The 17,255-nt window shown below is 50.9% G+C and overlaps 1 protein-coding gene across 1 annotated transcript in view; it reads left to right on the top strand.

Moving 5' to 3' along the window:
- LOC139329507 (E3 ubiquitin-protein ligase RNF123) overlaps window positions 1-17,255 on the top strand; it is a 79,770-nt gene that overhangs the window by 18,625 nt on the left and 43,890 nt on the right. Inside the window, exons 21-36 of the mRNA XM_070959869.1 lie at window positions 1,228-1,329; window positions 4,693-4,793; window positions 4,886-5,078; window positions 5,732-5,877; window positions 6,443-6,526; window positions 6,868-6,975; window positions 7,126-7,303; window positions 8,529-8,603; window positions 8,781-8,868; window positions 9,077-9,164; window positions 9,689-9,773; window positions 13,174-13,313; window positions 14,635-14,691; window positions 15,020-15,151; window positions 15,430-15,505; window positions 15,955-16,039. Of these exons, the coding sequence (XP_070815970.1) occupies window positions 1,228-1,329; window positions 4,693-4,793; window positions 4,886-5,078; window positions 5,732-5,877; window positions 6,443-6,526; window positions 6,868-6,975; window positions 7,126-7,303; window positions 8,529-8,603; window positions 8,781-8,868; window positions 9,077-9,164; window positions 9,689-9,773; window positions 13,174-13,313; window positions 14,635-14,691; window positions 15,020-15,151; window positions 15,430-15,505; window positions 15,955-16,039 (1,738 nt within the window). The remainder of the gene's footprint in view (window positions 1-1,227; window positions 1,330-4,692; window positions 4,794-4,885; window positions 5,079-5,731; window positions 5,878-6,442; window positions 6,527-6,867; window positions 6,976-7,125; window positions 7,304-8,528; window positions 8,604-8,780; window positions 8,869-9,076; window positions 9,165-9,688; window positions 9,774-13,173; window positions 13,314-14,634; window positions 14,692-15,019; window positions 15,152-15,429; window positions 15,506-15,954; window positions 16,040-17,255) is intronic.

Consider the following 17,255-nt stretch of genomic DNA (forward strand, 5'->3'; position numbering starts at 1 on the left):
CTGAAGAAAGACATAAAGACCTGAATACGTAAAGACCTGAAGAAAGACGTAAAGACCTGAAGACGTAAAGACCTGAAGAAAGACATAAAGACCTGAAGACATAAAGACCTGAATACGTAAAGACCTGAAGACGTAAAGACCTGAAGAAAGACATAAAGACCTGAAGACATAAAGACCTGAATACGTAAAGACCTGAAGACGTAAAGACCTGAAGAAAGACGTAAAGACCTGAAGACGTAAAGACCTGAAGAAAGACATAAAGACCTGAATACGTAAAGACCTGAAGAAAGACATAAAGACCTGAAGACGTAAAGACCTGAAGAAAGACATAAAGACCTGAAGACGTAAAGACCTGAAGAAAGACATAAAGACCTGAAGAAAGACGTAAAGACCTGAAGACATAAAGACCTGAATACGTAAAGACCTGAAGACGTAAAGACCTGAAGAAAGACGTAAAGACCTGAAGACGTAAAGACCTGAAGAAAGACATAAAGACTTGAATACGTAAAGACCTGAAGACGTAAAGACCTGAAGAAAGACGTAAAGACCTGAAGACGTAAAGACCTGAAGAAAGACATAAAGACCTGAATACGTAAAGACCTGAAGAAAGACATAAAGACCTGAATACGTAAAGACCTGAAGAAAGACATAAAGACCTGAAGACGTAAAGACCTGAAGAAAGACATAAAGACCTGAAGACGTAAAGACCTGAAGAAAGACGTAAAGACCTGAAGACGTAAAGACCTGAAGAAAGACGTAAAGACCTGAAGACGTAAAGACCTGAAGAAAGACATAAAGACCTGAAGACATAAAGACCTGAATACGTAAAGACCTGAAGACGTAAAGACCTGAAGAAAGACGTAAAGACTTGAAGACGTAAAGACCTGAAGAAAGACGTAAAGACCTGAAGAAAGACGTAAAGACCTGAAGAAGAAAAGCAGCCGTTAGCTGCAGCCAGTCAGTGTCAGCAGAGCTAAAGGTCGCTAAGATACTGAAAATAATGAACGAATGAACCGAATGACACCATGAACACACACGTTAGATCATCTGAGCTCATTGAAGCTGCTCTTTAACACTCTTCTTCATCATCTTCATCATCACAGGTGGAGCAGAATGAAGATCAGTGATCAGTGAAACTAAAGCTCAGTGAAGCTGTTTGTCCTCTGCTCTTTGATTATAATCAGTCATCTCTGATGCCGTCTCTGTCTCTGTGCCGTCTCTCTCCAGAGGCCTATGTCCCCCCACAGCTCTTCTACAACGGCAAGGTGGACTACTTTGACCTGCAGAGACTGGGGGGGCTCCTGTCCCACCTGAAGAAGACGCTCAAAGGTTGGTTTGTCTCTTTTCACAGAGGTTTGACCAGGTGGGGACGTCTCCATCAGGACAGTGAAGAGATGCAGGAGTGGACAAACGCAGTACATAAAGTCAGTAGAGTGCAGTAGATAAAGGCAGTAGAGTGCAGTAGATAAAGGCAGTAGATAAAGGCAGTAGAGTGCAGTAGAGTGCAGTAGATAAAGGCAGTAGAGTGCAGTAGATAAAGGCAGTAGATAAAGGCAGTAGAGTGCAGTAGAGTGCAGTAGATAAAGGCAGTAGAGTGCAGTGGATAAGTGCAGGAGAGTGTTTTCAGGTCATTGACTTCTGACTCATTCAGTTTGTTAAATGAACTCTGTTCATGTTTTTTTGTCCACCTTGCTCGTCTCGGTCGTTCTGGTTCTGGTTGGATCGAGTCGGATGAAGCATGAGGTTTAGAGTCTGTGGACAATGGACTGCAGTGATGGTCCTCCTCAGCGTGTCTTTCAGGGCCCTTTAACGGAGCACACAGTGTCTCCTGTCTCAGAGGAGTCACCTGAAGTCTGATCAATGTTCTGGAGCGTCCTTTGAGTCGGCTGAAGACCACAAGTTTGAAGCTTGGACAGGAAGAAGAATGTGGAATAAAGACGTTGTCTGTGGTTCAGAGGGACGTCAAATGACTACCAAGAGACAGAAAGTGATGTCCATCAGAGAGTCTGTATGATGGACACTTCCTGTTCTTACAGCTCAGAGATCAGACGTGTGTGAGGAGAAACTGCTCCCTGAGTATAAACACTCTTCTTCAGGCCGTCCTCTGTTTCACTCTCTGACTCCTTTAGCTCGGTACACTCCCTCCTGCTCTCTCCCTCCTCTCCTCCTCTCTCCCTCCTCCTCTCTCTCCCTCCTCTCCTTCTCTCTCTCTTCTCCTCTCCTCTCTCTCCTCTCCTCCTCTCTCTCCCCTCCTGCTCTCTCTCTCCTGCTCTCTCCCTCCTCTCCTCCTCTCTCTCCTCTCTCTCCCCTCCTCCTCTCTCTCCTACCCTGCTCTCTCCCTCTCTCCTCCCCTGCTCTCTCCCTCTCTCTCCTCCTCTCTCTCCCCTCCTGCTCTCTCTCTCCTACTCTCTCCCTCCCCTCCTCCTCTCTCCCTCCTCCTCTCCTTCTCTCTCTCCCCTCCTCCTCTCTCCCTCCTCCTCTCCTTCTCTCTCTCCTCTCCTCTCTCTCTCCTCTCCTCCTCTCTCCCTCCTCTCCTCCTCTCTCTCCTCCCCTGCTCTCTCCTCTCCTCTCTCCCCCTCTCTCCCTCCTCTCCTCCTCTCTCTCCCCTCCTGCTCTCTCTCTCCTGCTTTCTCCCTCCTCTCCTCCTCTCCCTCCTCTCCTCCTCTCTCCCTCCTCTCCTCCTCTCTCTCCTCTCCTCTCTCTCCCCTCCTCCTCTCTCCCTCCTCTCCTCCTCTCTCTCCCCTCCTCTCCTCCTCTCTCTCCCCTCCTCTCCTCCTGCTCTCTCCCTCCTCTCCTCCTCTCTCTCCCCTCCTCTCCTCCTCTCCCTCCTCTCCTCCTCTCTCTCCCCTCCTCTCCTCCTGCTCTCTCCCTCCTCTCCTCCTCTCTCTCCCCTCCTCTCCTCCTCTCCCTCCTCCCCTCCTCTCCTCCTGCTCTCTCCCCTCCTCCTCTCTCTCCCCTCCTCCTCTCTCTCCCCTCCTCTCTCTCCCCTCCTCCTCTCTCCCTCCTCTCCTCCTCTCTCTCCCCTCCTCTCCTCCTGCTCTCTCCCTCCTCTCCTCCTCTCTCCTCCTCTCCCTCCTCCCCTCCTCTCCTCCTCTCTCTCCCCTCCTCCTCTCTCCCTCCTCTCCTCCTCTCTCCCCTCCTCTCCTCCTCTCCCTCCTCTCCTACTCTCCTCCTCTCTCTCCCCTCCTCTCCTCTCCTCCTGCTCTCTCCCTCCTCTCCTCCTCTCTCTCCCCTCCTCCTCTCTCCCTCCTCTCCTCCTCTCTCTCCCCTCCTCTCTCTCCCCTCCTCCTCTCTCCCTCCTCTCCTCCTCTCTCTCCCCTCCTCTCCTCCTGCTCTCTCCCTCCTCTCCTCCTCTCCTCCTCTCTCTCCCCTCCTCCTCTCTCCCTCCTCTCCTCCTCTCTCTCCCCTCCTCCTCTCTCCCTCCTCTCCTCCTCTCTCTCCCCTCCTCTCCTCCTGCTCTCTCCCCTCCTCTCCTCCTCTCCTCTCCTCCTCTCCCTCCTCCCCTCCTCTCCTCCTCTCTCTCCCCTCCTCTCCCCCTCCTCTCTCTCCCCTCCTCCTCTCTCCCTCCTCTCCTCCTCTCTCTCCCCTCCTCCTCTCTCTCCCCTCCTCTCTCTCCCCTCCTCCTCTCTCCCTCCTCTCCTCCTCTCTCTCCCCTCCTCTCCTCCTGCTCTCTCCCTCCTCTCCTCCTCTCTCTCCCCTCCTCTCCTCCTCTCCCTCCTCCCCTCCTCTCCTCCTCTCTCTCCCCTCCTCCTCTCTCCCTCCTCTCCTCCTCTCTCTCCCCTCCTCTCCTCCTCTCCCTCCTCTCCTCCTCCTCTCTCTCCCCTCCTCTCCTCCTGCTCTCTCCCTCCTCTCCTCCTCTCTCTCCCCTCCTCCTCTCTCCCTCCTCCCCTCCTCTCTCTCCCCTCCTCTCTCTCCCCTCCTCCTCTCTCCCTCCTCTCCTCCTCTCTCTCCCCTCCTCTCCTCCTGCTCTCTCCCTCCTCTCCTCCTCTCTCTCCCCTCCTCTCCTCCTCTCCCTCCTCTCCTCCTCTCCTCCTCTCTCTCCCCTCCTCTCCTCCTGCTCTCTCCCTCCTCTCCTCCTCTCTCTCCCCTCCTGCTCTCTCCTGACTCTTTGTGTGCTTCTACCTGTATTTAATCAAGGCTCGTTTAACAGCCCCAGCGTGTATCTGTGTAATTTACCGGCTCATTCGTCACCCGGTAGCTGTCCTCGTGATGTTGTGTCATCTGTCGGTGACCAAGCTTGGTCTCATTTATTGATTAGCTCACTAATCAGTTTGATTGAATGCCGGGCAGGGCTTTCCATCTGCATGAAGTACACGTGAGAGGAAGGAAACACGGTGATTTACTCGGGGAGGCGACGGACAAACCCTCCACTGCTCCTGCTATAAGCAGAAACCCGCAGTCTGAACATGACGTCCATGACAAAGTGGACCCAGCACGTCTTTCAAAGATTGTCAGTGAGCTGCTCACAGTGACGTCCGTCCGTCCTTTGTCCTTTTTGGTGTGTTTTCCTTCATGTTCACCTTTTGTTCCTGTTTGGCTCTTTGGTGACACGGTGATGCCGTCGTGGTTCAGACCTTCTGCTGTCCAATAACTCAGAGTGAACTTTGTCTTCTGCTCTGCAGCTGAAGTAAACACACTGAACGCTGAGTGTGACTGCTTTGACCTCATCGATGTCCCTGTTTTTGTCTCCAGACGACCTGGCCAGTAAAGCCAACATCATCATCGACCCTGCGGAGATCCAAGCCACGTCGATGGACGACCTGGACGAGGATGAGGAGAGCGGAGCGGCACAGGTCGGTTTTCTGTCTGACGTGTTTGACTTGTCTGAACCAGGGTTGAACACATTTGTCGTCAGGTGAACTCTTACCTGCCTTCTGAACCACAGCGGCCGTTTGGTGCGGCGGCGATGGGCGGAGCTCTGGCGAGGCCCAGCTGGTTGAGCTCTCCCACTCTGGGTCGAGCCAATCGCTTTCTGAGCACGGCCGCCGTCAGCCTCATGACGCCCAGACGACCCCTCACGCAGCCGGAGAAGGTGAAGGTTCGCACCCTCGCTGTGGAGCAGAGGACCGAGGAGGACAGTGAGTAATCTGACACGTTTAGGAGTCGGACTGCAGAAACCCGGCGTTTGACGATATGTGTCACATGACGTACGGCTTCTGAAAAAGACGTCTGTGATGTGAAACAGCCGTCAGTGTTTCTGCTGTCAGACGTCATTCAGCTCCTCATCATCAGGTTGTCAGGCTGTTTGTTGATCTGTTTGGTTAGTAGAGACAGCAGGAGAATCGTCCTCACCTCGTCCATCAGAACCTCCTGCAGGCTGAACGGTGCTAACCAGACTCTGACTCACTGAACCTGGACAGGAAGTAGCTAGCTAGCTTAGCAACAGTCAGCCTCAGGTGTCAGGTGAACGAGTGTTTGTAGAACACCTTCAGATTGAACCAGGGCTTTTCTTTCTGACTGAAGATGCAGCTTCAGGTGATCATTTCCTGTTGAAAGCTGTTGGTCAGCTTCACCTGTAGGCTGCAGGTGCTGCTGCAGGTCAGATGAGCGTTCGTTAGCAGCTGTTAGCAGCTCAGTGTCCTATGAGGAGCTCCAATGAAGGTCTTATCAAAGCCAGCGTGATGCTGATCATCCCTGTGACAAACAGCGTCCTCCCTCTGGGTCCTGGTCCAGGCCTGAGGACTCCACACCCGCAGTCTCTCATGTTCTGTTGTCTGTCCTCACTCTGAAGTCGAGGGCAGCCACGGTAACGACGGCCTGTTGCTGGGGCGACCGCTGGAGGAGCCCGACCAGCCCATCGCAGACAAGTCGCTTCTGGAGATCGTGGACGGGATCGTGATGATGTACAACCTGAGTGTCCATCAGCAGCTGGGGAAGGTGAGTTAGTGTCTGTGCTGCTGTCTGTCAGTTAACCAGTTCACCAGTCACAGACAGTTCACAGGAGGACCAGCTGCTGGCTGTACGCAGCCTCTGCCAGTGAGGACGGACCGGGAGGACAGGGGAGGACTGGGAAGGACGGGATGACTGGGGAGCACTGGGATGGACTGGGGAGGACAGGGACAGACAGGGAAGGGCAGGGGAGGACAGGGGAGGACTGGGAAGGACAGGGGACGACTGGGGAGCACTGGGGCGGACTGGGGAGGACAGGGAAGGACAGGGATGGACAGGGAAGGAATGGGAAGGACTGGGTAATGCTGGGGTGTACTGTGTACTGCTCGGAAGTATTGGGAAGTACAGGAAAGCACCTGGAAAAGGGGGGAAGTACTGGGACGAATTGGGAAGTACTGGGAAATAAGTGCTGAGGAGCACGTGTTCTCACGTCTTCTCACGTGTTCTCACGTGTTCTCACATACAGTAAAACTGTATTTCACACATGATGTTCAAGTGTCCAAAGCAGAACGATGAGGTGATTGAAGAGAACGTGCGTCTGCTTGTCCTTCAGATGGTGGTGGTTTCAGACGACGTCCATGAGTACGCCGTGGCGCTGAAGGACACCGAGGAGAAGATCGCGCGCTGCCCGTCCAGAGTAAGATCAGTGTTCTCTGTTGAAGCGCGTCCATCAGCTCACACTCAGCAAGACTCTTCGTGTCTGAGCGCTCAGGTTTGGCGGAGTAGTGACTCTCAGAGGAGGCTGCTGGAACACCTGCATGTACCTGTGCACTTCATCTCAGGTGATATTCCAGCACAGGAGCAGTGAGTCGCTGTGCATCCTCCTTCACACAGCAGACATGTTAGCAGAGTCACTGCTGAGTGGTCAGGTGTCACCGCACCGGTGCGCTGAGCTACGCTATGTTTTTGTGTTTCCTGCCTCCACCGTCCCCACGCTCCGCTGAGACGGTGGTGACACGCTGTGCTTCTGTCCTACAGAGACCAGACATCCTAGACGAGCTCCAGAAAAGCCAGAAGGTTTTTGCAGAGAAGCTGAACCACCTCAGCCGGAGACTGGCCTGGATCAACGCCACCATCTACTCCAAGGTGAGGAAAAGGGGATCCAGCTCCTGAGTCTGCCTCAGAAGCTTCATCACGTCCTCCTTGATGTCCTCACGTCAGATCAGCCTCGCACAGATGCAGCTTCTGGAGCTCAGGAAGACTGGATAATAGCACTGTCTCTGTCTGTCTGTGCAGGACAAGATGTTGGATGTGTACTGGCTGCTGTGCGTTTGCATTCGGACCATCGAGCACGCCGACAACACGGGCTCTTTGTTCGCCTTTGCTCCAGAGTTCTACCTCAACGTGGCCATGAACGCGTACAGCGCCCTGAAGAACTACTTCAGCCCTGCAAACAGCATGGAGGAGCTTCCAGGTAAGACACCGTCAAGACACCGTTAAGACACTGAACCACCCAGGAACCATAACCTCTCCTCGGTGAAGTAACAGCCAAAGCGCTGCAGATGAAGTCCAGGTGGACAAACGCTGAGGCCTGAAGTGACCCGCAGACGTGATGACGCCAGTTTAACGTTTGTCAGACTCCTGATTCCAACACAGATCATGTTTATGTGAAGCTTCTGTGAGACGGATGTTGAACTCTAGTCGTGTTAGCTGAACATTGTTCAGGGAGAAAGTCTGACACTTTGATGTCTGAGGGCTGAATGTTGTAGTTTGTATTGAGAAGCTGGATATAAAGTCCTGGTCCTGGTCCTGGTCCTGGTCCTGGTCCTGGTCCTGTCTCTGTTTGACTGAATGTCTTCGCTGTAATCAGCTGCTCATGGAAAGAGACATTTCCAACCTGACTCCAGGTGTGTTTGAGCTGCTGAGTCAGCCAGCAGGACGTCGATCAGTCCACGACAGTGACGTCAAAGACGCCTTTGTCCACTGTCAGTCCCGAGACGCAGACTAATGCGGCGTGGGTGTGATGGATGGCACAGATGGACAGACTGTTGTGTTAGTGAGCTGCTTGTGTAGTGTTGAAGTGCGCTGACACTGTATTGTCAGTCAGAGGCTCCTGGGCTCTGCTCATATGACATGAGTGTTCAGATATTATCCAGGTTTGGCTGCAGCTGTGATCACAACACAGTCAGCAGGTGGCGCTGCTGCACAGACACACAGCTCATTGAGGAGGTGAAGGTTCCTCCAAGCACTCACTGCACACCACACCCTCTTCTCTGAGTCAATACTCCGAGCACTGACCTCACTTCCTGAGATCTTCACCTCTGATGTCCAGAACAAAGAAGGAGCTGCTAGCGTCTGCTGCTAACAGCTAACTGACTCCACTCAGCCAATCACAGTCTGTGTACTACTCCAAAGCATTATGGGACCTGTATGTGTGTCCTAGTCAGTCAGTGAAAACAGGTCCATTAATAAATTACTACATTTTCCATGTGGCGCCGTCAGCATGTTGTTCGCAGTATTGAGACTCGGCCTGAGTCGTCACAGCGGACCGCACACACATCCAGGTGTGTTGAAGCAGGTGTTCGCTTGCGCTGTGTCACATGAAGTTTGCTGCTTCAGCTTTTCAGTGTGAGCTCATTTAATGTGTGTGTGTGTGTGTGTGTGTGTGTGTGTGTGTGTGTGTGTGTACACATCCTCAGACTACGAAGAAACCTTGACTCAGCTCGCTGCTATCCTCGCCAAGCACTTTGCAGATCCTCGAATAGTAGGAACAGGTAACACACACGCGCATGCACACACACACACACACACACACGCACACACACACATGCACGCACACACACACACACACACACACACACACACACAGTCCTCTCTCACTGAGACTTGTGTCACATGACCTGATGGTTTCAGTCTGATCCTCCGTCACGTCCGTCTTCTCTTCCTGTCAGACATCAAAGACTCTCTGATGCAGGCCCTGGCCAGCTACGTGTGTTACCCACAATCCCTCAGGGCGGTGGAGAGGATCCCAGAGGAACAGTGAGTGTTTGTGTTTTCTGCCATTGGTGTGGCTTTCCTCAGCCTGTCTCTGATTGGTTCATTGGTAGCAAGTGAAAGTCCTCCTCGCTGAAGGTCAGCTGGTTCTTTGTCTGCTCGCTTTGTTGCTCACAGAGGATAAATACCTGAGAGCTGGAGGCTGCTCACCTGAGGTGAGGTGGTGTGCTGATGTGCGTTTGTGTGCTTTCAGACGTGTGGCCATGATGCGGAACCTGCTGGCCCCCTATGAGCAGAGACCCTGGGCCCAGACCAACTGGATCCTGGTCAGGCTGTGGAGGGTGAGCACGCACACACACTGTGAGGCAGCTCACACCTGTGCACACGCTGACAGGTGTGATAATGGGGGGGGGGGTCCCCTTCCTGTGGACGTTAGCATTTAGCTGAAGTGCAGCCTCACACAGCTGCGAGCTCGGCTGCAGACTCTCGGCCTGGTCTCATATCTGTGGACACGCTCATGTACATCGAAGTGGTACTATACTTTAGAGTATAGTACTATGTTACTAGAGGTACTTTTACACCAGTATTTCTATGTTATGCTGCAGGCCGGAGGGAAGTCTTGTACTTTTACTGCACTACATGTAGATTATTGATCCAAACAGCCACTAAATGAACATGTATGGTTACAGGTGAGGACAGGTGTGTGTATTCATTTTATTAGTGAATGAAGTACTCGATGAGCGCCACCTCCTCCTGCTGCATCAACACGTGAGCGTGACTTTGACTGTGTACTCCAGTGACGGTGTGACCTGCTCCACCTCTGCTGCCTCCACCTGCTGTCTGAGCTCTTCGTCGTGTCTTTCAGGGTTGTGGTTTTGGCTACAGATACACTCGTCTTCCTCACCTGCTGAAGACCAAACCTGAGGACGCCAACCTGCCCAGTCTGCAGAGTAGGTGGTCTTGCTGTCTTTCCGTTTTGACTCCTTTAAGTTGTGTCCGACTGTCTTCTGTCTGTCCTGGTGTCTCAGTGTGTGTACGTCACCATCTCACCTGTTTGTCTGTGTCTGTGTCTCGTGTCCTTTCTGTTTGTCCTGTCCCTCATTTCGTCCTGTTGTTTTGAGTTTGTCTCAGCAGCTCGTTCACTTTTGAGTCCTCGTCTTCTTTCAGGGATTTCCATAAATAAATTGAGGCCATGACTTCCTTTCTGCACCAGGTTTATTTTAACTACAGCCTGATTTATGACTTTCATTATATCTGTGTGTGTGTGTGTGTGTGTGTGTGTGTGTGCGCATGTCAAGCTTTAAATGACATGAAGGTAACAGAAGTAAATCAGTGAAGTTGTCACCGGACAGACAGACCAATTCTACAGATGCACGCACGCACGCACGCACGCACGCACGCACGCACGCACGCACGCACGCACGCACGCACGCACGCACAGCAGCAGTCAGCCATTTGTCTCATTGGTCTCCATGAGGTGAAGTGGACATTGTGGACGACTCGGTCAGCACACAGTCACAGCTGAAGGTTCGTCTGGGTTGTGTTGGACTGCAGTCACACACACACACACACACACACACACACACACACACACACACACACACACACACACGCTGTACGCTGGAATACTGTGTATTATATATGAAAACTAGCGAGGCCATAGACCGCCTCTCAGTCCACGTGTCAATCAGAGAGCACAGATGGACTTCAGATTGTCCAGAAGACGTAGAACCACTTTCATCTTCCTCACACTCACACTCACTCATCACTTCATGCAGCCTCAGACCCTCGAGGACAGACCCCTGACTGTAGCAGACGTCCAGTTCAGGCCCAGAGACCTGACTGATCCAGCTCGGTCCTCCTCTGAATCGCTCGTCACATCCCTCCATCGTACAGTTCTGCTTTGAGTTCAGTTGGCTTCGTCTTGCTTTGTCTCTTTCCTTTAGTTGTTTTTAACATCTGTGTTTTCAGCCTGTTTTATTCTTGTCTTTATTCTTGTTTTCTTCTTCTTTATTCTTTATTCTCTATAACCATGTTAGCACATCTGTGAGACTGTACTGAAATGCAGGTGTTTCTTGAGTGCTAATGTTAGCATGCTAACATGCTAAGATAAGATCACATAAGACAAAATGTAACTTTATTGATCCTGGGGAAGATGTTGTGCTGTAGTTTCAGTGCAAAATAGTGTCAATATAGACACTGAAAATGCTAACATGCTAACCATGTACATCATCCTGTGTTAGCATGTTACCATTAGCTAATTATCAGTAAACACAAAGTCCAGCTGAGGCTGATGGGAATATTCTGCAGGTATCAGGTTATAATCCAAAGTTTCAGACACATTCAGGCCCCAGCTGACGTAGTTGTGTTTGGTAGGTGCAGTAACGGTTTGATGAGGTGTGCAGCATGTTTTCTGTGTCGCGACCTCTTTGTTCAGCTTTTCTGCTCCTTCGGCTTCTTTTCCTCTTCAGTGTGATGCTCTGCGTCCTGCATGCTAACTGACTTTCACCTGTCTGCCTCTCATTTGCATGTCTTTCAGGGGATCTGTCCATTGCTAGTTTCCAAAGTAAGTTCTTCTCCATCATCCCGTTTCTGTTTGGCTGTCTGCGTCATTTTGGCTCTTTGATAGCAGCTTTGTTCAGAGCACCTCCTGTAGACGTAGTGATGACCGCTTAGTGAGTGTTAATGTGACATCCCATAATCACTACACGCTTTCTGTGTATCTCATTGAATGACCGGAAATCAAACAGGTTTTCACATTTTGCCTTGTCACAAACAACCAAAAACAACAAGAGAAAAGTTTCCAAACGTGGAAATGAGGTCACAAAATGAGAAGGATGAGGTCAGGGTTTGTACTCCAATTCCTCTTCTTTATACTTCATTTCACTTCACTGCATTTCAGAGGAGTACTGCAGTTTTTACTCCACGTCATTCATGTGATAGCTTTAGTTTTTAGTAACTTTCCAGACTCAGAGACATGAGATCAGGTTATATGAAATGAGCAGACGGCTGTAGATGAAGACGCTGGTTAACAAGCTGTTAGCTTTGTTCTCAGTTCAACTGAAGAGTCTTTAAACTCCTCACATGGTTTCACTGACAGAACTTTGCTAACATTAGCCAGCGTTTGCTAACATTAGCTAACATTAGCCAGAATTTCCTAACACTAGCCAACATTAGCTAACATTAGCCAACATTCACTAACACTAGCTAATATTATCCAACATTCGCTAACAGAGCTCATCAGGCTGCGTGCTGAACTGAATTTTATGATGATCTGACATTTTAAACAGAAGACAAAGCTTCACATTTGACTTAATACAGTATAAAAATACTGCATGAAAAATAAAAGTCCTGCATAGTGACTAGTAACTAAAGCTGGTAGGTGAATGTGTTGCGGTATAAAGTGCAGTACTTCCCTGTGGAGTGCAGTATATAGCCTAAAGTATCATGAGTAGATGAAGGTTTAATAAGTCGTTCGACCTTTCGGATGATAAACCGTCTTTTATGCTCAGATTTGATTCTTGTGGGAAGCTGCCGCCAGAGGACAGAGAGGACAAACTGGGATTATTGGACTTAATGAACACTTGACTCCAGTGTTCCCATCATGTCTCCCACAGGAGAGTGTTCCCTCTTCCTCTCCACCCTGTTTGCCTTTCTCCTCCTCCTCCTCCTCCTCCTCCTTTTCCTCTCACATTTCCTTTGTTTCCTCTGTTTGTCTTTATTGTCTTACTGCTTGTGTCCTCTGTTGTCTCAGCCTGAGGACAGTGGAATATTTTAAGCCCTGACACTTCTCTGCTGTCAAAGACTCTGTTTGTTTGTTTGTTTGTTTGTTTTTTAAAGGGACAGTGCACCTGAATAAACAGTCACTCTGAAAACCAAATATTTATGTTAGCAAGACACCGTCCCCCAGAAAGACAGGTGGACAGAGGGCGCTGCCGTGGTGATGCAGGTGGTGTGCAGGTGACCTGCATAGGTAAATGGTTTGTGTCTCCGTCAGACTCTGTCGTTAGGACCTGACAGGAAGACAGCAGCTCTGCAGCCGTTTCTTCTTCTTCTGTGGTTTAAACAGCGCACGGCTGGAAAAGCTCACTGATAACTAACACTGATAACTCCGTCTGCTCAGAGAACAGAGTGCTGGTTTTTCCTCCCGCTATGTCCTCGTCCTCGTTCAGGCTTTGTCTCTTTATTCAGAGACTTGTGTCTCCAGCTCTCAGAGCGTCTCTCAGCAGCTTCCTGTTGGACACATCTGCTGCTCCTCCGAGTCAAAACATGCTGTTAAAATTGTTCCCCTGTCTTCTGTCCTCTGCTTCCACCCGCCTCACCTTCTCTCTCCTCGTCTGACTGGTTTAGAGCCGTGTCCATCGCTGCTGCTGCAGAGACACATGGCGGAGCTGCTGAGCACAGACAAAGACATGGCTGCCTCGTTCCTCAACAGCGTCCTCAACCAGCTCAACTGGGCTTTCTCCGAGTTCATCGGGATGATCCAAGAGGTGAGTCTGCAGGGTCAGGTCGGCAGGGTCAGGTCGGCAGGGTCAGGTCGGCAGGGTCAGGTCTGCATGTTTAGGTCTGCAGGGTCAGGTCTGCATGTTCAGGTCGGCAGGGTCAGGTCGGCAGGGTCAGGTCTGCATGTTTAGGTCTGCAGGGTCAGGTCTGCATGTTCAGGTCTGCAGGGTCAGGTCTGCATGTTCAGGTCTGCAGGGTCAGGTCTGCATGTTCAGGTCGGCAGGGTCAGGTCTGCAGGGTCAGGTCTGCATGTTCAGGTCTGCAGGGTCAGGTCTGCATGTTCAGGTCTGCAGGGTCAGGTCTGCATGTTCAGGTCTGCAGGGTCAGGTCGGCATGTTTAGGTCTGCAGGGTCAGGTCGGCAGGGTCAGGTCTGCATGTTTAGGTCTGCAGGGTCAGGTCTGCATGTTCAGGTCGGCAGGGTCAGGTCGGCAGGGTCAGGTCTGCAGGGTCAGGTCTGCATGTTCAGGTCTGCAGGGTCAGGTCTGCATGTTCAGGTCTGCAGGGTCAGGTCGGCATGTTTAGGTCTGCAGGATCAGGTCGGCAGGGTCAGGTCTGCAGGGTCAGGTCGGCATGTTTAGGTCTGCAGGGTCAGGTCGGCAGGGTCAGGTCTGCATGTTCAGGTCTGCAGGGTCAGGTCTGCATGTTCAGGTCTGCAGGGTCAGGTCGGCAGGGTCAGGTCTGCAGGGTCAGGTCTGCAGGGTCAGGTCGGCATGTTTAGGTCTGCAGGATCAGGTCTGCAGGGTCAGGTCTGTAGGGTCAGGTCTGCATGTTCAGGTCTGCAGGGTCAGGTCGGCATGTTTAGGTCTGCAGGATCAGGTCTGCAGGGTCAGGTCTGTAGGGTCAGGTCTGCATGTTCAGGTCTGCATGTTCAGGTCTGCATGTTCAGGTCTGCATGTTTAGGTCTGCAGGATCAGGTCTGCATGTTCAGGTCTGCATGTTTAGGTCTGCAGGATCAGGTCTGCATGTTCAGGTCTGCAGGGTCAGGTCTGCATGTTCAGGTCTGCATGTTTAGGTCTGCAGGATCAGGTCTGCATGTTCAGGTCTGCAGGGTCAGGTCTGCATGTTCAGGTCTGCAGGGTCAGGTCTGCATGTTCAGGTCTGCATGTTTAGGTCTGCAGGATCAGGTCTGCATGTTCAGGTCTGCAGGGTCAGGTCTGCATGTTCAGGTGTGCGGGGTCAGGTCTTAACGTGGATTTTTAAACCGTTGAATCGTTCTTTCCTTTGCCATCAGTCAACAGAGGCTTTGTTTCTTCTTCTGCTGTCCCTCCTTCATCTTCATCACCTTTCTTCTCTCCTCTTCCTCTCAGATCCAGCAGGCTGCAGAACGTCCAGAGAGAAACTTCGTGGACACTCGTCAGCTGAAGGTAAGCTCACTTCCTGTCACGTGGTCTGTGACCTCAGCTGTGTTCGTTCTCTGTTTGTCTCTAACCTGTCCAGCAGGTGGACACGAGCGTCCGTCCAACAGTCCTGATGCTTCACTTTTAAACAAAGTCCACTTCCTGTCCATCTGCTGGACAAACATCCTGCAGCTCTCAGGTCCTTAAAGTTCAAGTCACTGTCCTGTCGTAGATCAGAGCTCAGAGTGAGGGACTGGACGGTCTGCAGGACTCTGATGAGCTTCAGGAAGACGTCTCAGTGGACAGATGAGACCGTTGGGCAGTTAGTGAGTCATTGTGGTGAACCTCGTTCCAGGTGTGTGCCACCTGCTTTGACCTGTCGGTCAGCCTGCTGCGAGTGCTGGAGATGACCGTCACCCTGGTTCCAGAGATCTTCCTGGACTGGTCCCGCCCCTCCGCGGAGCTGCTCCTCAGACGATTGGCTCAGGTGAGTCACACAGGTGTTGCAGTCTTTCAGTCAGTGTTTGTGTCAGTGTGTGAACGTCCACACAGGATGGACGACCGGAGGTCAAAGTAGCTAAGGACATTAGAGGTAGATGTATCGCCATACCTGCCACTCACAGGTGGCGCTCTGCAGCTTCATTGTCAGCGTAGCAGAAGGAACAACGTTTAAGATGAACCTGTTAGAGACTGAGTGACGGCTGAGCTGCAATAAAAGCAGAAGAAGAAGAAGAAAAGTGACGAGTGTCTGATTGTTTCCCACAGCTGCTGAACCAGGTGTTAAACAGAGTGACGGCCGAGAAGAACCTGTTCGATCGAGTGGTCAACCTGAGACTGCCAGGTACGCGCAGAGACACAGAGAGAGGGACAGACAGACAGACAGACAGACAGACAGACAGAGAGAGACAGACAGACAGAGACAGACAGAGAGAGGAAGAGAGAGAGAGACAGACAGAGAGAGAGACAGAGAGAGGGACAGACAGACAGACAGAGAGAGAGACAGAGAGAGGGACAGAGACAGACAGAGACACGGAGAAAGAGAGACAGAGAGAGAGACACAGAGACAGACACAGAGAGACAGAGAGAGAGACACGTTTTCATGACGTGAGAAACTACAACAGCAGGAAGATCCTAACTCTCTTCTTCTTCTTCTTTTGTTGCACTTGTAAACTAACCTAATGTCCTCTGAACTAATCTGTGTGTGTGTGTGTGTGTGTGTGTGTGTGTGTGTGTGTGTGTGCGTGTGTGCGTGTGTGTGTGCGTGTGCGTGCGTGTGTGCATGCGCTGCAGGTCTGGAGAGTGTAGACCACTACCCGATCCTGGTCGCTGTGACAGGGATCCTGGTCCGGATCCTGGTGGACGGACACAGACAGGGGTAAGATGTCTCTTTTTGGCGTGTTGAACTGGACGTTTACCCATGATGCACCTGTTGCAGTTTCTTGTAAAGTGACGTCTCCTCTGTGTCATCGCTGTCACGGTTGAATGAGGACGAGTCGACAATCTGTCCATCCTCGATAAACAGAGACTCGGTGTGACTTCAGCTCCTTTAAACGAGCCTGTCTGTCAGTGCTGGTCTGGACTCTGGACACTCAGGAGGTCTGGCTCACGGCTCTGAGGCTGATGTCAGCTCCTGCTCGTGGTTCTGGTCTGAGCGAGACCTTGTTAAGTCCAGCTGTTGTCCTCAGCTTTGTGGTTTGCTGTTTGTTAATTAGTGGTGACGTTAGACTAGCTAACAGAGGACATGTTGTTGTGTGTTAGCTAACAGAGGACATGTTGTTGTGTGTTAGCTAACAGAGGACATGTTGTTGTGTGTTAGCTAACAGAGGACATATTGCTGTGTGTTAGCTAACAGAGGACATGTTGTTGTGTGTTAGCTAACAGAGGACATGTTGTTGTGTTAGCTAACAGAGGACATATTGTTGTGTTAGCTAACAGAGGACATGTTGTGTGTTAGCTAACAGAGGACACGTTTTTGTGTTAGCTAACAGAGGACATGTTGTTGTGTGTTAGCTAACAGAGGACATGTTGTTGTGTGTTAGCTAACAGAGGACATGTTGTTGTGTGTTAGCTAACAGAGGACATGTTGTTGTGTTAGCTAACAGAGGACATATTGTTGTGTTAGCTAACAGAGGACATGTTGTTGTATTAGCTAACAGAGGACATGTTGTTGTGTTAGCTAACAGAGGACATGTTGTGTGTTAGCTAACAGAGGACATGTTGTGTGTTAGCTAACAGAGGAGGCGTTGCCGTGTGTTAGCTAACAGAGGACATGTTGTTGTGTTAGCTAACAGAGGACATGTTGTGTGTTAGCTAACAGAGGACACGTTTTTGTGTTAGCTAACAGAGGACATGTTGTTGTGTTAGCTAACAGAGGACATATTGCTGTGTGTTAGCTAACAGAGGACATGTTGTTGTGTTAGCTAACAGAGGACATGTTGTGTGTTAGCTAACAGAGGACATGTTGTGTGTTAGCTAACAGAGGACACGTTTTTGTGTTAGCTAACAGAGGACATGTTGTGTGTTAGCTAACAGAGGACACGTTTTTGTGTTAGCTAACAGAGGACATGTTGTGTGTTAGCTAACAGAGGAGG

This window comes from Chaetodon trifascialis, chromosome 3 (genome assembly GCF_039877785.1).
Source record: "Chaetodon trifascialis isolate fChaTrf1 chromosome 3, fChaTrf1.hap1, whole genome shotgun sequence".
In the NCBI taxonomy this organism is placed as follows: domain Eukaryota; kingdom Metazoa; phylum Chordata; class Actinopteri; order Chaetodontiformes; family Chaetodontidae; genus Chaetodon; species Chaetodon trifascialis.